The sequence below is a fragment of the Canis lupus genome, chromosome 15 (genome assembly GCF_003254725.2).
Source record: "Canis lupus dingo isolate Sandy chromosome 15, ASM325472v2, whole genome shotgun sequence".
NCBI classification, from domain to species: Eukaryota; Metazoa; Chordata; class Mammalia; order Carnivora; family Canidae; genus Canis; species Canis lupus.
The window spans coordinates 52,518,499-52,542,559 of NC_064257.1; the positions used below are offsets into that span (position 1 = coordinate 52,518,499).

A 24,061-nucleotide genomic window follows, 5' to 3' on the forward strand; every position below is an offset into this window, starting at 1 on the left:
GTAATTTTTATTTTGAGTTCCTTCAGTCTAGTATTCTGTATATGACAAGATCAATTCTGTAGCCACCTCCCAAATATTTATATTTAGATATGAAGTATGAATAAACCAAAACTAAATAAACCAAGTACAATTGGCTAATTTATTTAATTATATTTGTTTATCCCGGAATGCTGTTTAAACGTATGGTTCATCAATTCAGGGAATTTACATATATTCTAAAGCCCTATTATAAAATCCAACTTAGGAAAAGTGGGAAACTTCTCTTCAGCTCAGTTTTCTATTGGGGAGGATGGCATTATCTTATGTTCGTGGAGTGTATTAACTTGAGTAGAATATATATCTTTCCTCTATTCTCTCTTTTTTTTTTGCTGGTAGTGGACGGGTTATTCACTTTAATCCTTACTTCATTGTAAGAAAGATACGAAGTGGATTATTAAAAATGTGTAAAATACAAAAGGATTCAAATTTTAAAGATTTATTTATTTTAGAGAGAGTATGCATATGTGCATATGTGAGGGGCCTGTGGGGAAGGGCAGAGAGAGAGAGGAGAGAATCTCAAGCTGACTCCCTACTGATCAGAGAGCCTAACACAGGGCTGGATTCCAGGATCCTAAGATCCTCACCTGAGCCTAAATCAAGAGTCAGATGCTTAACCAATTGACTGAGCCACTTAGGCACCCCAGGATTCAAATTTTAAATTGAAAGAATTGAAGCAATGGGAAATTATGTGTAGGAAATAAGGCCTAACAATTGAGCTTCTGCATTTGGCTCAGGGCATGATCCTGGAGTCCCAGGATCAAGTCCTACACAGGCTCCCTGTGAGGAGCCTGCTGCTCCCTCTGCCTTTGTCTCTACCCTGTCTCTGTGTGTCTCATGAAGGAATAAATAAAATCTTTAAAAAAAAAAAAAAGGAAATAAGGCCAAACAAAACTAAAGAATTTATTGTTTAGGGATATAGGAATATGTGGCAAAACCATAGAGAAAAGCAAGGGAATGCTTAACACTTAAAAAGTAGGATCATGGTTAAGGGTTAGAAGGAGAAATTAGAAATGATGCAGGAGAGACTTCTAAGTTACTGATAATTTTCTGTTTCTAAACCTGAGTGAGTACATGTTTTTATTTTGTAAATAATATAGTTGTATATATGTTATATATTCTTCTGTTTTAATAACATACTTTTATAATGAAGTAAAGAATTTGGCAAAGAATGAAAGTTTGCTAGCCAGCCAAGAGTAAGAACTTAATTATTTTATCAAAATTAGAATGAGTAGTTGTACTCTAGGGATTCTCAAATTCTTATAATTCAGGGTATAATATAGGAAAGTTGTGTTGTTTCCAGACCAAATATTTTTATTCTGTTCAGACTAGGTATGAAATGTTTTGTTTCTTTTTGGGCACCAAGTTTAATTAAAACTTGACAACTAGAGAGAACTTGGAAACTCTAATGCAAAGTAGGACAGTGAACAACTGAAGAATTTGGGACTTTTTAGTTTATAAATCCTATTTTTTAAAAAAGATTTTATTTATTCATGAAAGACACAGAGAGAGGCAGAGACATAGGCAGAGGGAGAAGCAGTCTCCATGCAGGGAGCCTGATTCAGGACTTGATACTGGGACCCCAGGATCATACCCTGAGCTGAGGGCAGATGCTCAATTACTGAGCCACCCAGGCGTCTCTATAAATCCTGATATTAACAGGGGAAATATGATTACTGTCTTCAGATGTTTGAGGAGCTGACACCTGGGAAAAAAACTTTAACATGTGAAATCTAGGGGTTAGAATTAAGTCTAATAGAGGAAAGTTTCAAGGAAGTAGATAATGATTTAATACAACCCAGAACCATGTAAGTTTTTAAAGTACTAAAAGCTCTATTTCACTTAGTTAAAAAAGAAAAGAAAGTTAACCTTTGATTTTTTATTTTTTTATTTTTTAAATTTTTTTATTTTTAATTAAAAAAATTTTTTTAACCTTTGTTTTAAATCTATTTATATTGTCAAACAAATATGTAGGGAAAGGAAAGATTCTTTACTAGACAATTAGAAGTTAGAATTATCTTCCTTAACACCGCTTAAGAGTATATTAACCTTAACTGTTTTGAAGCCCTCTGAAAAATGTGCTTTTCGAAACTTCAATGTAAGAAAGTTTGGTTTTGGCATTCTTATTTGCCTATGGATAACCTTTCTGTTTATTAGTCACTTCTTTAGGCTTTCTGTTCTCCTTTTTGGCTTATTAACTGGCACCTGGACTGATTGTTAATCCTTGTTAATATGTGGTTCATTCAATAAATACTTGCTGAACACTCTGTAAAGTCCTGATGATCTGTAGTGAATCAGACCCAGTTGCTCCCTTCATAGAGTTTACATTCTATGAGGAAGATACTCAGTCACAGTTCTGATAAACATTGTGAAGAGGTATAGGGTGTACCAGAATACATAACTGGATGACCTGACCTAATCAGAGATATGAGAGGGTCAGGAAATAGTACATTGTGTTCAGAAAGAATTTCAGCAAAATGGAATTCAGTACTTAAATTTAGTACCGCATATAGTCTTCATGGACTAAAAGCATGGCATTTGGAGCCAAATTTCCTGAGTTCGTGTCCCAGCTTCTTTACTTATTTGGAAAAGTTATTTTAACCTCTTTGTTCTTTGGTGTCCTCATCTGTAAAATGGGAATGTTAACAGTATTTATCTCGTAGGGTAATTATATGTATTAAATGAGTTAAAATGTTAAAAAGCCCACAGTAGTGCCTTTTGTATATTAAAATGTGCCATGTAAGTATTGAAAAGTAACATTTTTTTCAGAAAACAAATCCAAGACAACCGTTTCTAATAATTTATAATAACAAATGTTACTAGTAATAATAATAGTTCAGATTCTTTGAACACTTAAAAATTTATAAATTTATAAGTAATTTTATAAATTTAGCACTTATGCTAAATGCCTTTATATAGCACTTGCTTGAGGTAAATATTACTTTAATGTCTATATACTTTTTTGGGTAACAAATGAAGAAACTGAGGCTTTAGTAGATTAAATCATTTGTTCAGGATTCCCCAGTTAGCTAAGACTCTGTGTGCTCTTAGCTGCCGTTCTTATGTCATGTGATTCAAGTGAAAAACTGACCTTAGTCTGATGTTAAACAACAGACTATGAACTTGTAGAATATTTTTGGCCAATTATTCTCCTAAAAATTAAAATAGAAGGAAGTGGGTCTTTGTTCCATGCTTTACTTCCTTTTCAGACAGTTTTATCTTGACCAGTCCTACAAGCCTGTATATCAGACCAATTCGGTGTAGTGTGGACCTAGGACATCTGTTTCAAACCTAAATGAATCATTCTAAATTACAAAGATCTTGTGAGTATACTTCGTTTACAAAGTAACTGGGATCTTTAAGTTTAGGGTAAGCATTGACAACCAGTAGATGATGTGTTTTGTTTTTTGTTTTTTGTTCTTTTTTTTTACCTCTATCAGATGCTAGACAGAATTTCACGTAGGTGGAGTTTGTTTATATCTATTTCACGGTCCCTTGTTTGGTACTTTCATTTTGCTCTCTGATTATACTCAGAACATCTCAAATACATAATTCAACCATACAATTTTTCACTCCAATTTTATCTATGATTTTTCATTGTTATTTCCTTGTTCAGGAACCAACAATGGCTTGCTATTGTGGTATGATTAGGTCCTCTGAACTCCACATTCTCTTGTTCAGAATGCTCTCCTGGTTTTCCCCATCTTACCTAACCATAGACAAATACCTCTTGTTTTGGTTATCTGGATTCACATTGCTCATTGGTACTTCCAGGCCTTTCCTAGTGTTGTTCACTCTACTTGGAATATTCTCCCTGATTTCATTGACTTACCTTGTTATGAAGCTTTTCTTAGACAAAGTAACTGCTGAGGATAACTTGTTCTGTATAATATTAACAATTTAGTAATTTTTAAATTGCTGTTTATTTACTATTATAAAATTTTTGATCCCTCAGGATTGTAAAGGCAAGGGACTTTTGTACATAAGTTTTTTTGTTATTATTTCCTGCATTTATATAGGTCAGTACTGTCTCCTCCTTTAATACTTAGCATGTAGTGCTTTTCAAATAATTGAAAATTATCTATGTGCTGTAAGATTAAAAGATAAAGATTCTTATGAAAGATAAAGGCTGTACTTTGAGCAGAAAGTGACAAAGGATTGGAAAGGAAGTATCTGAGGTGGTAGGTACAGACACAGAACAATTACATTATGAATGGTGGTTAACAGAATGATATATACTTATATTTCATTTAAATAGAAATGATCAGTATGGTTTTAGTGAAATCCTTGAAATGACTTGACATGAGTCATGGATTATTTTATATTAAAGATGTGTGTATTATATATACGTATAAATGAAATTTGGATAGTCGAAGAATAGGGGATTTTGGTTGTACTGTAGAATATAATGGATCATATTACATGCAATTTTATAATTTTATTGACCATTATGAAGATTCTTAAGCTCATTACATAAGCTGTAGTTATATTTAGTACCATCTGTAACATTTCTTAGACTTCACAAATGGAAAACAGCAATAGCTTGTTGTATGTTATTTCTAAACTACTTATACTAGCTTGCATTTCATGTTCATTCTTCTAAACAGGTATAAACTAAGAAGATGGAGTTCTTTTAGTTTAGTTTTCTAAAAGCAAGAATAGCCCTAAAAGTTGAGCTTGCTAATGTAGAAATTTTATTTGGATTATACTGGAATCCTGTGCATGCAGTTATTTTCTGTTTTGAAAAGAAGGAAGAGTAGTATGCCGTATCTGAGAGTCTGAAAAACAGTTCTTCATTTTTTTGTACCAGTTATTTAAAAATTTATATGGAATTCTTCTTCAAACTGAAAATCAGTGAAATCTTAAGAGATACACAGTTTTCCTGTATAATTAGTTTTAAGTGACTTCTAAAACTTTTCATCAGGGGCACCTGGGTGGGCTCAGCTGGTTAAGTGTCTGCCTGTGGCTCAGGTGCTGATCTCAGGGTCCTGAATTTGAACCCTGCATCTGGCTCTCTGCTCTGCGGGGAGCCTGCTTCCCCCAGATCTCTCTCTTGTTCTTTTTCTCCCTTGCGCGTGTGCTCTCTCCCTCTCTCAAATCAATCAATCTTTAAAAAAAAGCCTCAAAAAATAAAACTTTTCATCACTTGTTTATAGAACAATTCATATCCACAATGTTAGGTCTTAGTGCATATAATGAAAATAAATACCCTAATTAGTAGGAATTTTACCTAATTTATCTTTTTTGGCTTTTATTCCTACATAACAACACTAAAAATAACGTATCTAATGATTGCATTTTTATAGAAAATAAGATCCTGTCTCTGATCTCTGAAATTTGATGTATCCTATTCTTATTCTTGACTTTTTGACATGCCTTTTCTTTTCCCTAGTTTTTTCCTTGTGTCTCAATAATTCCTTACTGAATAATCACTAATGTTGTACACCTGAAAATAAAAAAAAATAGGAAACACATTTCTTTTGAAATAATTTCTTAGAATATATTCATTAACAGTCAATACTTTTTAAAGGGAATGATGCTAACAAATGAGATTAAAGGACTAGTAACCTTCTGTTTAACATTTACTTGAGATTCTGCTGATAGTTTTTACTTTTCCTTTGAGGATTATCATCATGTCTTCTGCACATTAACAGAAATGTAATTGTCCTAGACTGATAATTTAAATCCCAGCATTTTTTTCTCTCTCAAGATTAATGCATTAATTGTGAAACTCCAGGTGGTAGTATGTGAAGGCCTTATGGAGGGACAACTGGTTCCATATTTAATAGTAATTTCGATTAGCATCTTTACTGAAAATCACTATTAATAGTTTTTAAGTTACTCTGAATCATTTTTATTTTGACCATAACTGTGTTACAGTGTTTTATTTTTTGACCATAATTATAAATGATCAGTTTCTCATTTATGTATATCACTGTGATAGCTGTTGTGATTCCCCCCTTTTTTGACTTTGTGATTTATTACTTTACATGCAGTCAGAAAAGTCCACAAATGACTGTAAGCTTTGTGGAATTACTACAAAGGAACCACATCCTTTTAACTACTAAGACATAAAATATCAATATCCCAAAAAGCTCCTTCGTTTGTACCCCAATGCACATATTACCTTCTCTCTTCCCACAGGAAACCATCTTTCTGACTTCTGTGTTTTTGAAATTTATTCAGCATTTTATATACTTTTGTCTGGCTTCTTTTAACATTATGTTATGAATAAAGATTGGTCCATGTTACATGTGGCAGTACTGTTCATTCACTCTCGCTGATAGTAATGTTCTATTAGAATGTTAGAATTTATTTGCTGTTTCTATTGTTGATAAATATTTGAGGTACTTTCAGTTTGTGCTATTTGAATAATAATGATGCTGTGAAGATTCTTGCATGCATTCCTGTTGAATACATGGGAGTAAAAGTGGGTCATATTTTTAAAACTTGGGTAAATAATGCCAGTTTTTCAAAGTGATTGTATCAGTTTACGCTTCATGAGCAGCATATAGATTTTGGTTGTTCCAAATTCCTGCCAACGCTTGAGTATTACTAACCTTTGAGCATTTTGAATATTCTGTTAGTATATATTGATGTCTCAATGAGATTTTAACTTTTATATCACTGTTTACTAATGATATTGAACATCTTTTAAGAGAATTATAGGGCATTAAGATATCCTCTTGATGAAATGTCTGTTAAGTCTCATTGAATACAAATGATGTAGTGGGTTGTTTGCTTTTTCTTTATTACTTAAGATACAGTCCCCTTGTTGGATATGTTTTCTACAAATATCTTCTTCTGTGTGGCTTATTACCTTTATACCCTATTTATGGTACACTTTGAAAAATACAAAAGTTCTTAATTTTAGTTTGGTTCATTTTATCAATCTTTTAAAGTTAATCCTGTTTGTGTCTTAATCTTTGCTTAGATTTGCTTATCAAAGTTGTGTGATATTCTCTTATATTTTGGTATTTTTTTTACTCTTTTAAATTTAGTGAGGGTGTAAAACTACATGTTCAAGTTTGGTTTTATTCTCAGTATGTATAATCATCTACATAGCACTGTTTATTGAAAAGACTATCCTATTCCCATGGCTCTGAAGTGCCACCTTTAGTGGAAATCAAGTATGTATGTTGTGTTATGTACACACAGGCACACCTATATACATATATATGCTTCTTCTGGATTCTTTATTCCATTGATATAATTTAATTTAGTATACCATCTTTAAGTTACTACATTGTAACTTTGGAAAATCTTAAGATTTGATAGAGAACATCTTTACCTGTTTTTTCTTAATTATCTTAGCTCTTCTCACCCTTATATTTCCATATGAATTTTATAATTAGATTGTAAATTTATACCAAGTTTATACCAAAAAAGAAGTCTACCTGGACTTTGATTAAAGTTGACTTGTATCTATAGATCAATTTACAAAGAAATGACATATTTTATAGTATTGTAACTTCTGATCCATGAACATTATAGATCTCTCCATTTATTTAGGCTTCCTTTAATTTCTCCAAACATTCAGTAGTTTCCTGTGTAAATTTCTCCTACATCTTTTATTAGATTTATTTATAGGTATTTAAGGTTTTTCAACAGCATTGTAAAAAGTGCCTTTTAATTTGACTTCTGATTGTTCCTGTTTTTATAAATTCAGCTCTTATGTATTGAATAAAACTACTTGATTTACATTATTTTTGGTTTGATCCTACATTATTTTTAATTTTCTACCTACACAGTCATTTCAGTTGCAAATAATGAGCTTTTTCCTTCCTTTCTATCCTTATAGTTTTTTCTCTTGCCTTATTGCACTGGCTAGAACCCCTTGTCCAGCATTGAATACAAATGATGATAGAAGGCTTCCTTTTAAACTTTCACTATTTCGCCATTAAGGTAGGATGTTTGTTGCAGCTTTTATTATAGAAGCTCTTTGTCACATTAAGGGCATTTCCTTCTATTCCTAGTTTGCTAAGAGTTTTTATCAAGAATGAGTTGGGTGATGAATTTTATTAAGTGCTTTTTTGTTTATACTTAGATAATTATTATTTTTTTTGTCTCTTTTAATGTGAATTGCATTGATGTTTCAATGTGACATCAACCTTGTATTTCTGTAATAGATGCAATTTGGTCATCATGCGTTCTCCTTTTACTGTATTGATAAATTTGGTTTTTGTAATTTTCTTTAGGATTTTTATACCTGTGTTCATTTGGTTTTTGTAATTTTCTTTAGGATTTTTATACCTGTGTTCATTAGTGAGATTGGCCCATACCTTTCCTCCTAAAAGAAGGAAGTTTTTTTTTTTCTTTGTTGTATGGAAGAGTTTGTATATAATTGGTATGATATAGTTTTTGAATATATGAAATATCTAGGAAGCCATTTAGTTTAAAGTTTTCAGCCTTTCTTTTACTACAATATTCCCTGCTAAAGTATGGTTATAGCTGCAACATTTATATTTTGCTGTATTTTATTTTTATAATTTATTTCAAAATATTTTGTTTTAATTTCTTCTTGAACATAGGAAATTCTAAACATAACAGAAGTTTTTGTAGTTATTTACATATATTTTTTACTATGATCAGAAAGTATCATTTCAGTCCCTTTGTTTTGTAACAACCAATTAGTATATATATGCCATGCTTGCTTATTAGAAAGAATATGTTTGCAGTTGTTAATTGATTGCAGTGTATTTGCGAGCATCGCTGTGGCAATATACCACAATCTGAGTGGCTTAAGCAATAGAAATTTACTCGCCCATAGTTCTGAAGGCTAAAAGCCAGAAATTTGAGGTGTTGGCAGGGCTATGTTTTCTGTTAGGCTAATAGAGAATTTCTTTGCCTCTTTTAGCTTCTGTTGTCAGCAGGCCTCAAGTTGTTGGCTTATAGTGTTGGCTTATGGATGCATTTCTCTAGTCACTGCCTCTGTTGTAATGTTGTCTTCTCCCGGCATGTCTGTCTTCACAAGGCAGTCTCCTTTCTGTTTTTCTCTGTAAGGATACCAATCAGATCAATGACCTAATCTTAACTAATTATATTTGCAGTGACATTATTTCACATAAGTTCACATTCAGAGGTAAGAGCATTTGGTACTTCACAACGTATCTTTTTGGGGCATACAGTTCGGTTAGGTCAGGTTTGTTGATCATATTTAAATTTTATCATGATTTTTTTGTCTGCTCGTTCTGATATTGAGAAAGGGTGATAAAAACCACCCACTGTGATTATAGATCTATTTTTATTCCTCCTTTGGTTCTGTCAGTTTTTGCTTTATATATTTTGAGATTTTATATATTAGGTACATGGAAATCTAGAATTGTTATTTTTTTTGGTGAAATGTACCTTTTGTCATTTTGCTGTCATTCCATCTCTATCATGAATTCTTGACTTAAAACAAAATTTACTTTCTCTGATATTAACGTAAGCTTATAAGCTGTCTTTTGGTTAAAGTTTGCATATGATGTATATTTCCATTTTGCACCTTCTGCTTTTCCTGTATCTTATCCTTAAGATAACACCAGTATATAGTTAGATTCTGTTGTTGTTTTTGTTGCTGCTGTTTTTGTTGAAAGTCTATTTTTTGAGTGTTTGGTCAGCTAGCATTTACTGTACTTATTGCTTTGCTTAGAATCTCTCATCTTGCCATTTGCTTTCTATTCCTTGTTCTGTTGCCCTGTTCTCCTTTCTTACTTTCTTTAGATAGGTGATTACTTGGCCTTTTTTCTCTTCCTTTAGCTATATTAGAGCTGTAGAGTCCTTACTATTATTTTTTTTCTTTAAAGATTTTATTTATTTATTCATGAAAGAGAGAGAGAGGCAGAGACATAGGAAGAGGGAGAAGAAGCAAGCTCCAGGCAAAGAGCACAATGTGGGCCTTGATCCTGGGACTCCTGGGACTCTGGGATCACGCCCTGAGCCAAAGGCAGATGCTCAACTGCTGAGCCACCCAGGCGTCCCGAGTCTTTACTGTTCTTTTAGGGATTACCCTGTAGACTCCAACTTGCATTCTTAATTTATTGAAGACTAATATTAATTAATGCTTTTATCATTTTCTAGACAGTGCAAGAGCCTTTGTACACTCTAACTTATTTCTTCTTCCAATTTCAATAGTGCCTTGGTATTTCTATATGTTTTACCTTTTTTTTTTTTTTTTTTTGAATAAGTAAGCTTCACACTTAGCATGGAGCCCAGTGCGAGGCTCAAACTCATGACCCTAGGATTGAGACCTGAGCTGAGATGTAGAGTCAGACACTTAACTGTGCCACCCAAGTGTCCTGATATTTCCGTGTGTTTTAAATTTATATATTTTAATCCCGACATACCTAGTTATAATAGTTTTTTGTTAATATACATTTGTATTCATTTACCATTTATATATTTATCATTTCCTTTGCTCTTCATTTCCTATTACATCACCAAGTTTCCACTATGATTATTTCTATATATTCTGCCCAAAGAACATTAATTTGTATTTTCTTTAGTGTGGATCCATGCTTATGACAGATTTCATTTAGTTTTGTTTTACCTGAATATGTCTTTGAAAGAAATATAGATAAAAAAATATATATTTATATAATATACAATAAATAATATATAATAAATATATTTTATATATATATATATATTATATATTTAGGTCACCAGTTATTTTCCTTTAGCCATTTGAAGTTATAATTCCACTCACTGTCTTCTGGTTTCCCATGGTTTCTGTTGAGAAGTCAACTGTCGTTTATTTATTGCTCCTTTGAACATAAACTCTCCTCACCCCTGCAGGGAGTTTTAATATTTCTCTGTGATTTGGGGGAGTGTCATTAAGATGAACTTACATATGGTTTTCTTGGTTATCTTAATTGAGACTTTCACTGCTTCTAAAATCTGTGAATCAATGTTACTCAGTTGTTGCAGAAAATTCAGTTATTCTGTTTTAAAATATTGCTTTTGTCTCATTTTTTTCATTTGGTACTCCAGTTACACCTGTGTTAGACCTCTACAGGTATCCCATATATTTATTATGTTCTTTCTGCATTTTCCATTCTTTTTATGTGTAGTCTGTGTATTTTCTTAAAATCTTTTGTTTGGTTCATTAGTTCTTCTTACACTACCCCCCCCCCTTTTTTTAAAGCATGTGTCTATCATGCTGATAAAACCATTTATTTGTATTTATTTCTCAGTTCTAGAATTTCTTTTGACTCTTTTTTGATTTATATTTTTTCTTCCAAATATTTAGTCTTTTATTTCCTTGAGCATATTAGGCATAGTTATTTTAATATCTAGTTCTGAAAACTTTTACCTAAATTCCCTGTAGATCAGTTACTGTTGACTATTGTTTCTGTTGGTTTTAGGTTAGATTGTTTTATCTTTGTATGACTGGTTATTTTTGATTGAATGTCACATATGTCTATGAAAAATAAAGAGTTTGAAAGCTAGCATGCTGCTTTAATGTTTATAAGGGAAGATTTATTTTGCTTCAGAAAAATGGCCAAGGGACTGTCAATCCCAGAGTGCCTTATTAATCCAGGAAGGCACTGGGAAGAGTTGAAGTTAATCTCTTTTAAAGTTGGTCTACTTCTAGTTCAGTTTTATTCAGGTTCGAGACATGCCTTATCACTAGTTTTTCAGCTCTGATTTTGTACTTTTATCCTTAGAAATTCGTCTATCTCTTGTTATCTTCTGTTGGCTGTCAGATACCTCTACAGGATCAGCTAGTCCTTCTAGGGGAAACACACCTCCAAAAGATGTGCAAACCATTTTGGGTTTCCTTCTTATCCAAGATCATGATCCCATAATTCTTCATTGTCTTCCTTGATCCTTCTTGGTGCTCTCTGATAGATACTGTTGCTTGTAATAATTGCTTCCATTTTCTAATTCTCACCAGGAAGATTGATTGAAGTTACCTAATTTCATTATGTAGAAATCAAGAAAATATTGTGACTATTTTTTTTTCTGAGTTATCTTTAAGATGGCTGTTTAAAAATCTATAGTTCTTTGTGGATCATCAAACATTTTCATTTGTTCATACTTTTTTGCACAGTATCTTAGGAGAGGGTTGGATGTATGTCCCTACCAGAAAGCTTTAAGGGATATAAAGAGATAGCCACTAAAATGTATGGATAATCCAGAGTTGTACTGTATATGGTTATATTGGGCTTCAAGTAGATTGTTGAGCTATTAATAAGCAAAAATTTTTTTAAGCTTAGTATTATTTTGGCCATCTATCTCTTTTTAAAACAGAAGGAAAGGATGGTGGTAGTTTTCAAATTTGTTTAGATTCTTTGGGCTATCTGCTTATCAGAAATTGGGCAATCTTATTTGTTTTTAAAGTCCTTTATTAGTAGAGTAGCAATTCTTGAAAAAACCAACTAATAAGGACTTAATTGGTATAGAAATACTTTTGATAATGTATTAACTCATACTTTTCATTCAGATATCAAATACTGTTCTCTTTGTTCATCTTTGCAGAGATTCAGAAATGATAATTATTTGTCACTTGTTTCTTTTCTCTATTTTCCTATTTACTGATCAGAAGGTTTTTAACTAAAGTTATCAAGGATTCCATGCACTTCCAAGATTAGGGATAACACCAATCTAAAGACTCAATTCTTTTCTGTCTTCACTGATTACAGACAGGGAACACAATCTCTTCAGCCTGGACCTATGTAGAAGAATTTGGAGAAAATAAACAGGTAAGAAAAAGTCTTTTGGGAATATTAAGTGATATATTTAGTTTTCAGAAAGCCAGTTATAAATTATCCTTCTTATGGTTATAAGAAGAAATATTTAAAATTGTCTAAAGAAGCTTGTGAAATAATTTGGTTATAAAAGTTTTGTTAATTATAGATTCATTAAGCAAAGTTCAGAAAGTTAAACTGGTTCCCATATTTCAGGTCTTCTCAAGGCTTATGACATACTAATGTATGTTGTGAACCACCAAAGATGGTAAACAGTGTTTTAATGTAGATTATTCAGCATTTCTCAAGATTACCTGTGAAATTTACCTATTTTTTTGAATTAATACAACTAAAATTATTGTTGATACAATACAAAAATAAAAATAAAAGTTATTTACTAGGATTCACTCTTTAGTTTTTCCAACATGATACTGAGAAGATAAGTTTTAGTAGAATGTTAAAGGTAGTTTATAGTTCAAATAAATATTACCATTTAAATTCCTTTTTACCTGTTGAGGCAAAAAGAATGTTGTGGTTCCCTGGGTAGACTCCATGTTTTAGTTCTTGTTGTTAAATAAGCAATTTCATCTTTCTGTGCCTCATTTTTCTTGTTAAAGAGGAAAATAATAGTACTTATTTTATAAGGCTTTTGTAAGGATTAAGTAGTGTTGATGTTGTATAGTTATTTTTGCACTTTGTAAGTACTCAATAAATATTAATAGAATTCATACTTGAGATACAAGGAGATATATTTTGCTTGAGGCTTATAACTATTGTAGATCTTAACATAAAAACTCAAATATATGATGTTATTGTCAGAAGTACCTTTTCTAACAAGTCTTTATAGTTCAAATTTTGAATTATGGGGACTAATTTTACTGATAGAAATGAAACTTGAAAAGAGTTGCTATCTTTCCTAAGACTTTTATCGTCTCCTAACTTTTGCCCAGATAGTTTTTTTTAGCAAGTTACAATTTTTGAGCCATACTGGATCCTAAATAAACTGTAGTGCTCAGATCATAAGTTTCTCTCTTGTAGGTTGCATTTCGATTAATCTCTTCCAAATGGTTTAGAAACTGTCATTAAAAGGAATTTGACATAATCTGTTAAACAAAGGTAGCAAATTGGAAGCTCCTGATATGGTTTGCTTTGTCTGTTTGGTTTTTTGAAAGGAATGCACCTAGATTTAATTTCAGGACAAATAGTAGACACCTGTTATACATTTAGTCCTCTTTGAGTTCTTTTTTCATTTGTTTGTTACATCTTAGCTTCTTAGGGCAGTTAAGTTTGTAATCACTGTGTTTAACATAGTTCAAGAATATTTTTGTTTTGTTTTTAATGTTTCCCTATTACATATTAGCCCCCCATTAAATGTTCTTCCCAAAGTGATCTGCACGTTGTTCAATGAAATAACTGTTCCTAAGGTCAAATAATTGTTCCTAAGGTCAAACAAGTTTGGGAAAAACTGTGTACTATATACTGCCCTAGCATAATCATAATGCTTATTAGCATATTGAAAAGCATAGTAGTAGCAACCTGTACAAGTGTTAAATCAGTTTTACCAATTTTATTTTTTCAAATTTTTTTTTCTTGGCTAAGGGATTCTTAATGTTTTGAGGTACTTGAATTGTAATAGGTTGGGAAACACTGAAACTAACTCAAGGAAACACTTGGGTTTTGTTTATAACTTTATTGACAATTGAAATACAATAAAGTGCACATTTAAAGTGTACACTTTGGTCAGTTTGCACTTATGTATACATCTGTGAAATAATATTACAATCAAGAAGACAAACATTTCTGTCACCCCTAATGTAACCTGTTCCTCCTGGAGGACTACCTTCTTTTTCAAGCAACCACTGATCTGATTGCTGTTACTATATATTACTTTGTATTTTCTAGAATTTCATACCTTTGTTTTTGAATGTTTATAATCTTTAGATAAATTAGGATGAAACAGTTGTAATTTCTTAAAAATATAAGTACAGATACCTGACAATTATAGGTTTATAAAAATTGTTATATACAAAGTTTCACAATAAGAATTTGAAACTCACATCACTCTTTCAAAATTATATGGAAAATATATTGTAAATTTTAAAAATACTTCAATTAAAAACAAAAGCAGGTGATTTCCCCCCCCCCAAAACTGAATCTGAAAAATATAATTACTAAAAATAGAGAACTAGCCAACTAGAACTTTCTAGAAAGGAGTTAGAGATAATAACTTTCATTTTTATCCAGCCACCATTACTAAGATTAACATATTGAAAGCCTCCTAAAAATCATCTTAAAACAGAAAAACTGACTTAAGCTACTCTGTGAGCCTAGTCGTAAGAAAAAACATTGGTCATTTCATGTCTGCTATACTATATTTGCTGTCAGTTGCCTTCAGCAAAAATTAAGTAGGGGGTAAAAATACTTTTTTATTTTTATTTTTTGGTCAAAATTTAATTGTAATAGGGAAAGTAAATGAGATTTTAAAAATGCCAGTAAATTTGATCATAACTAAGTGTGCTAGCCAGAAATATCACTTAAAAATTTCTAGTTAGTGATTTGTAAATATGTCATAGGCTATAAGTTAATAATTAGCAATTTTGAAAATTCCTTCCTCTGTTTTACAGTTAGTTCTTGATAGTTCTTTACTAGGATGGAAAGTACAAAATAAATGATAAATGTCAATTACATTATACTAGAAATTTTAGAAATCTCTCTTTCAACCCAGCCATGTTTTCTGTTCTGCATATATACAGTGCTGTGTTAACAAGTGTTAACACTTTTGCAGATGAAGTTCAGTGAAAGAAAGTTACTGAGTTATTTCATTTGTGGCTATTTGAATGTTAGAAATTGAAATAATAATATGGTGAGGTGAGGAAATGTTTTCAAAAATTTTAATAAAGATCCTATAGAAATCTAAAGAAGTAATTAAAATATGAATTAAAGGTGTGGGGAAATGTATTTCATAAATCAAAATATCAGGTGCTTCATTCTCACACTGCCTGGGGGAAGGTAAAACAGTATAGCTGTCTTGGGAAACAGTATAGTTGCCTCAAAAAGTTAAACATACAATTCCCTTATGACCCAGCATGTCCATTTTTAGTTATTTACTCCAGAGAATTGAAAGCATATGTCCACATGAAATTTTGTGCATATTATTCCTTAGCAGCATTATTTATAACAGCCAACAGATGGAAACAACCTAACTGTCCATCGACTGATGAGTGTATAAACAAAATGTGGTATATTCATAGAAGGGATTATAAAGAGGAATGGAAAAAAAAAAAAAAGAGGAATGGAGTTCTGATATATACCACAACATGGATGAACCATGAAAACATATGCTAAAGAGCTAGTTTAAAAAGATGACATAAATTGTATGATTCCACTTATATAAAAAATCCAGGACTGGCATATCAATAGAAACAGAAAAATTAGTGTTTGTAGGAGCTGGGGGAGAGAAAATGGAGGAGTTACTGCTAATAGGTATAGAGTCTCTGTTTAGGGTGTGAAAATGTTCTGATTAATGGTAATGGTTACACAGCCTTGTGAATCTATTAAAAACCACTGAATTGTACACTCAAAAAGGGTGCATCAGAAAGAGGGAGTGGATGTGAAGGTAGAACTTAGTTAACAAGAAAAAATAGTTAAGGAAAATTATGAGGGAGGGTACTTATAAATGGAAAATTAAAGAGTATGGTCAGAAACAAACTAGAAGAAAAAGCCGAAATAAGTATAAGAAGACCTTTTCACTGAACTCAGGTTAGAGTCTCCATTAAGGGTTTCCTCCTCTTTATATGAGGCAGAAAAGCAGTTCGAGAATCCATGGAGTTTGGTCAAAATGTGTAAGAGAATTAGAAACAAACAAGATACAATTGGAGTAGAGCAGTGTCTGTCGTCCATTGCTTAGGTTTTCACAGAGAAGCATATTGATGGTATGCATCTCTTGTGTTGGACAGAGAAAGGTAGTAGACCAAATTATTATTTAAAAGGTGGGGCTGATGAGTAGGTGGTGAATGTGCTGCCAGTCTCTGCACTTGCTCCCAGGTCAGTGGCACAACAGTTACAACCTCTTCACTTTCCTGCTCTTTCTAGACACAGCTCCCGAATCCTTCAGAATCTGGGGTCCTTTTAGCCATTACTGCTTGATTAGAATTGCACTTAAGGTTAGCCTATTTGCTATATAGATCAAAGTGTTATTATATGAAAATGTTTGTATTCATTCAAGATATAAATATGAAATTGTAGAGGATTTGACCGAAAATGCTCTCTCTAATATTATATTAGAGCAAGTCACTTTATTTATTTTTTATTATTTTGCAAAAGGACCTTTTATTCAAATGAAATTCTTAGATAACATTTAGCATATACATTGGGAATGCAGAGCAGTATGCCTTGAAATGGGAAGTATGGGGTGGCCAGGTGCAAGTAGCGGCCAGGTAGCTTAGAGCACCTACTACTGTATTTCTATCCCCTGTTGCTGATAACCTCTTGAGACCCTTAGCCCAACCAAGCTTTGAGAAGATTGCCAGAGTGAAAAAGCTTGGTCAAGTAGAAACAATACTTTCCTAGGAATTAGGAGGCCCAATTTTTAACTTGTTTTTCTTCATTTAACTGTGGGAGTGTACAACAATCAGCCATCTTTTGTCTGTCATTCTTCAATGAAAGAGGTGATTGGAATTAGAGACTTCTGAGGACCAGCCTATCCCTGGTTTATGATTTTGAGTTAGAGAATTTGATTAGTTAAAAGCTTTATTAATACCAACCATAAATAGTCAAACCAATAAAAATGAGCAAAAGTCTTGAAAACATACTTTACTAAAGAACATGAATGTTCAGATGGGAAGCTAAACACATTAGTCATGAGGGAAATTCAAATTAAAACTGAAATGACATACTATGTCACATCACTGGAATAGTTACAATTCAAAACACTGGCAATACCAAATGTTGGTGAGGATGTGGAACAGCCAGAGCTCTATATTTTCCTGGTGTGAATGCAAAATGGTCACATTGGAGAACTGTTCAGCAATACCTGTCTGCCCTATAACTCACCAGTTTCACTCCTATTTACCCAAAAGAAATGAAACCATATATCCACAAAAAAGCTGGCATAAGAATGTTCATAACAGCTTTATTCATAATAGTCAAAATTTAGAAACAACTCAAATATTTATCTGTCAACAGGTAGATAAATGGATTAAAAAACGTTATGCTGTATATGTACGACAGGATACTGCTGAACAATTAAAAGGAATAAACTGATGCAACGTAATGAATCTTAGAAATTGTATTGAGAGAAGCTAGATTTAAAAGTACTTTAAAAATACATTTTATATGAAGTCCAAGGACAGAAAAATCTAAGCTGTAGTGAGAAGTCAGGAAGTGGTTGCCTCCAGTAGAGGAGCTATTGACTGGAAAGGAGCCACAAGGAACTTCTGGATTGATGGCTATGTTTTATATCTTGTTCTAGGGGTTGGTTGCCTAGGTTAACAGTTACCAGAACTCATTGAAATGAACACATAGGATGTATGCATTTCACTGTATGTAAATTGTACCTCAGTTTAAAAAGTATTAAGACAATTGAATCATTCTCAGTGTAAAACTTAAAATCTGAAATTGGCTCTATCATTCCCTTAAGAAGGGGAAGGGGGAGTACGGATCCAAGTCTGAGACAGAAACAGTGGTATTGAAGAGTTAAGGATATTCATTGGGGAAAAAAACCAGGGGTGGGCAAGTAAGTACATGCTAGGAATTGTAACTCACTTATTAACTTGTTTCATAAAAATCAGTGATGTCTTTTGATGTTTATTTTCTGTGCTATATATTGTATGTTAGATCTAAGGAAAAGATGATTCATCTAGGTTTATGCCAATAGTTACTATCTTAAGTTTGATATGTATTGTATTTTCTAATTACCTAGATTTTTTCTGAATATATTTAGATTATTATGCCATAATAAAATTTATTTTTGAAATGCTTGTAAAATCTTATGAACACTGAGGCTTTTCATTTCCTAATCTTTGTAGCATTAGGGGGAGATTTTTTTTTTCTCTTGATTCATCCTGTATGAATGAGGTCATCAAAGTCAGCTTTTAATTTTGTATTTTAATTTAGTTTCCTTAGAAATGTAGGAAAACAGTGGTTGATTAGTGTATTCTTAAATTAAAGGTTTGCAGTAGGAGACTATTAAAAATGCCCATTTTCAGACTTAGGTACTATGCCAGTAGTCCGTTGTCTTGCTATCTTCTTTGTAAAATCGTTCCCTGAAGCTATCTCTTTTATCTAGATTTCAAAGAATATGCTGCATTAACTCTTGCATGGATATAAACCCAAAGTTGAAAGTGATTTCTCTGAAAACTGCATTTTCCCCACCTACAGAAGTGTAACTAAAGATCTGCTCTTCTAAATTATATTGTTTATGACCACATTGTTAAAAATTGAAAGAGCTAGTTGTATCATAGATGCATGTCTAATAAGGAATTGATTGTATTTGTGTAATATTCTTTAGGAGGAGAGAATCAAAACTTTGTAAGCAATTAATTTGAATTACAGGAGCACTAAGGTTTCTGTTACTACTAAATACCATACCCTTCAGGCAAAGTGTATCCATAAGAGAAGAAGAAAAATTCTGTGACAACTACTTATCCTACTTTGGATATTAAAAAAGCAAATGGTATCAAAGTAATTCCTTATCCAATTTCAAAATACTGAAAATATTTTGAACTGGATATTTTAAATGGATTTGTTTTCTTGGAACAGACTGCTTTTGTTGGTTTTATGGCACCATTAAAATTAATCAAGTTAGAGTTTTGCAGTGCTAGAAATTAAACCTATATTTAACTGATTTTTATTTTTTCCATTTTTTTTTCTTAACTAGGTCCTTACTGATGTTGCTTGAGCTTATTCTCCTGCAGTTGATCTCATTCCTGTTGGCTAAATATTAAGCCCCATGACAACATTAAGTTAATGCTCATATGTTTTAGGCCTCATCTATAATACCAGGAAAATACAGAAAAGACTTGTACATTAGATTACCTAATTCCTTTTCTTTCATTCCCAGAAACACCATGACTTTTATAAATAATCATCTTATAGTTATTGTCAGACCTGTGGCCTATTCTACCCCAAAGAACATAGTTGAGTTTTTGGAAAGTACAGGATTTACAGATTTGATCTTTAATATTCTTACACACATATAAACATTACAATTAATGAAGCAGGAAATTATTGGTGCATAAGATGAATGTTTAATGTGGAATAATAATATTTCAAATATAACTGGTTTTTTAAAAATTTGTTTTTAATTTTTGGATTTTTCTATGCTATAAGTTGATAATGGTTTCTTGAAGTTTATTTTATAAACACGATTTATTTTACTGTTTTATGGTACAAGTAGGAACTCCATTGTTAAATTGGTGTATTGAGTTATACAAATGTTTATATTAGTATTTAAATAATGAAATATTGGGCAGTTAGTTTACACCAAATGTTTTTGCAGTCCAGGGGAGAATGTTTCTGCTGATTTGATGCCTAATACAGTTTTCAAAAAGGATAAGCAAATATGAATTTGCTGTTTTTTTAAATCTTTTCTTCATGGACTACCCCTTAGCATCAGAACCAAATTTAAAAGGAGGTGCATTGTAGAGCAAGAGAAATCAGAGGTTCTCTTTTTTCTGTGATCAAAAATACACAAAACAATGAATAGATATACAAGTAAAAGATATCCAAGAATGCATTCTAGTAAGACCTCTGAAGCCGTTGTGTCAGTGAAAGAAATAAGACTGACTGTAATAAAACCTATCAGGATTTGCAATTTAGTGAATGCTGAAACATTCTTTACTAGCAAAATAGTATTAGTACGATTTTGAATGTTAGAACATTATGTTAAACTGTGATTATGGTTTTAATGCTTTGTCTCTTTGAATTAAATTTGTATCCATAAAGATGTGCAGCATAATTGTTCATGTATTTATTTACAGACTACACTTTCCGTCGCAGCTCAATAAATAGTCTTTCCCCTGTTAGTGCTACTCTCTCTTCTGGGACTCCCAGCGTGCTTCCTTATACTTCAAGGCCTTATTCTTATCCAAGCTATCCCTTGTCACCAACAATATCACTTACTAATGGCAGCCATGTTGGACAGCGACTATATATCTCCAATCAGGCCTCATTCTTCTGAAGAAGATACTGTAAACATTGAGTATGAAAGTTTCTTTGTAAAGCATGCAAATTAAAATATTGTTTTATTTTAGAATCGGGTTTGCACACTTGGTTTTAAAATGATACATATATATTTATTTCAACATAGTAAAAACATCAACCATAATTCAGAATAACCTACAGTTGTAGAACTTGTGAAAATGCTAAGTTTAAAAAGTTATTCAGTGGTTTCGTTTGATAAAGATATAGCAAACTACTCCTCTTTTTAAACTTTTGGGATTTTAAATACTTCTAATTCCTGAGTGGACAGTAGAACCCAATAGTTTGTGTTAGATTTTTGCATAATAACTTTGCCAAATAGCATTTCACAAATATTTAAGCACTTGCAGACAATGGTTATGCTAGATTTGATTACCAAGGATCACTATCTGTATTAGAGATTTTAACAATTATATAACCAGAAGCATCTATTATGTAGAAAGAAATGAAGGGCAAAAAGATTAAGATACAAATTTTATGCAGTACTAAAGGAAAAGCACTCTACCATTGTGGTCCTTGAAAATAACTAGAAATATTTTTGTTAATTGTTTGTTATAGAAATAAATTTTAATTTTGCTGTTAATGTATTTCAGGTTTTTATAGTTATGCTTCTTTTGTGTTTTTGATATTCACTGTATAGTTGTTTGAATAATAAGTGTTCACAGTTTTCTAATGTTGAAATCATGTGTTGTTTAATTTTTGTACTTGAATTCAAATTCTTTGACATTAAATACATGATGCTTCTAATATGCATGTGTTTTATTTTTGTTTATTAGTATGTGTAAAAAAATTAGCTGTCACAGTCACCTTGACCTTTTCATAGGTGTCTTCATGGAACCAAAGCAAAGGATACTGGAAACAAAATTGTTAGTTTTGTGAAACATTGTAACCAGAATCCTTCTCAGGAGCTAATAGTAGAAATATTTTGTTGAAGCAGGTGAAATTTCCTTTTTGTTATGAATATTTAGTGAATCCAGGCATTTTGACTGTTTAATGGTTTGGTAATGTACATATATAATGAATTTCTAATGATGGTTTACATAATTGATGATCACGGACAAAATTTTTTCCACTCTTAGATACCAGATATTAACTTTGTTGACAGCAGCATAGGACATGGAATTTGCATACATAGGATATGAAATGGTTGCAGATATTTCTTCTGCTGGCTTAAGTTTCTGGCAGAAGTTATATGGAGAGTAAATTACAGTTGACCTTTGAGCAACACAGGTTTGAATTGGGCTTCACTTATGCAAGATTTTTTTATATAGTGTGATAAATGTATGTTCCTTATGATTTTCTTAACATTTTCTCTAGCTTTATTGTAGGAATACATAGATAAAATATGTGTTAATAGACTGTTTATATTACTGGTAAGACTTCAGATCAATAGACCCCTAGTAGTTAAGTTTTGAAGAGTCAGAGATTATACCTGGATTTTTGACTGTGTGGGGGTTGTGGGGCAGTTGGTGCCCCTAGCCCCCCGTGTTTGTTGTTCAAGGGTCAACTGTAGTCTTCTTTTTTTTTTTCCCCTTCTATATGATGCTTATTCCATATAACAGAATACAGTACTTAACTTTCTGGGTTATTGCCTTAAATCTCATTTAAATGAACATAGATACTATACTTAACCAAAATTAATTTTTTCCTGACATAGATTGCATAGATATTGCAATTTAATTACCGTGACTTACAGGTTCATATCACTCCTTTGGCAAACATATACAGAGTTTTTGTTTAGTCAGCTACTGTGCTAACCCTTGGGATACAGAGATGACTCAGATTCCAGACCAAAGGAAAACACATTGATATCGCTCTTCATAGAAATGTTTGTAATGGCCCAAATAATCATAATTACAAGTTCCCACATAGCATTTTCATTAAAACACAAACCCACAAACAGTTGAGAGTGCTTACCAGCCACACACACAGTGTATTTGGAGATCCATAGTAACATGATGGAAAATATGTTAGCTTTGGCTATCCTACTGGATCACCACCACCTCAATTCTTCGAGCTCAAGCTCAGTTTTTTATTTGGGGTGATATACACCTAATAATGTTAAAAAAAAAAAACACCTGGCAAATAGAAGTCACACAAATGGTAGCTGATTTTGAGTATAATTATATAAATCATACACTATTAATTTATTTGTACCAGTGTTTCGTCTCTTCTCCCTTCAAGCAGAAATCTAGCAGTACATTCATGTCAAACATGGTCTCTATACGATATTATAGATGGGCAATTAATTTTGTTCATACTGCACATGAAATTTCATTTGCCTTGTGAATGTAGCTGCTAATTACTTGATGCTTTAATTTTTATAGTCTAAGGCCTTTGATTCAAATAAGGGCTTTCCTGGTTAGTTCATCACAAACTATTATTGATAAGCCTCTTAGCTATTTGATATAGCTCATTGGTTGGGGAAACAATTCTAAAGACAGCCCTTTTCCAGGTTCTCTATGCAACTTTGTGCAAGGGACCATGGCTGAGATGTGGAGTAGATCCTGTTATGTAGCGATGATCTGTTTTGCATAAAAACTGTCGTAAACATCAGAAGGTTATGCAGAAAGCTTAACTTTATTTCTCTAGTTTAATTATTTTACAGTGTTACAGTGGGAAAGAGTTCTCTATGACTTAAAATCTAGTAGCCATTATAGAAAAGGTTGGCAAGTCCAATTAAAAAAAAATGTGCATGGCAAAAAAGCATATGTAAAAGACAAATGATAAAGTTGAACAAGAATTGCAAGTTATTTTTACAAATGGCTAATGCTAATCTCTATTACTGTAAAATATCAATAAAAGACCATCCACTCAAGGGGCGCCTGAGTGGCTCAATAGGTTTAGTGTCTGACTCTTGATTTCAACTCAGGTCATGAGCTCAAAGCATGAGGTGTAACCCTCTGGTGAGTCGCACATTCAGTCTGCTTGTCCCTCTCCTTCCAAGCGCTGTGTCTCTTTCAATAATAAAATCTTTAGAAAAAAAATCTACTCGAGAAAAAATGGATACAATAGGCAGATAACAGGCCCTTAAATGTATGAAAAGATGCTTTATCTCAAGTACAAACTAAAAGTTCAAATTTGCAGAAATTCAAAGGTTTGATAAGGCTTTAGTAAGATTTTAAAGAAACCAGCATTCTCCTATATTACCG

At 32.2% G+C, this 24,061-nt stretch overlaps 1 protein-coding gene across 7 annotated transcripts in view; it reads left to right on the forward strand.

Moving 5' to 3' along the window:
* Positions 1 to 21,656, forward strand: part of RBM46 (RNA binding motif protein 46) — a 49,743-nt gene extending 28,087 nt beyond the window's left edge. For 3 of the 7 annotated variants that reach the window (XM_025439174.3, XM_049094347.1, XM_025439175.3), the window contains one exon: positions 20,690 to 21,656. In XM_025439174.3, the coding sequence (XP_025294959.1) occupies positions 20,690 to 20,889 (200 nt within the window). In that variant the 3' untranslated portion in view covers positions 20,890 to 21,656. The other 4 variants (XM_025439177.3, XM_025439176.2, XM_025439178.2 and 1 more) reach the window with 4 other exon arrangements.
* The last annotated feature ends 2,405 nt before the right edge of the window (positions 21,657 to 24,061 follow it).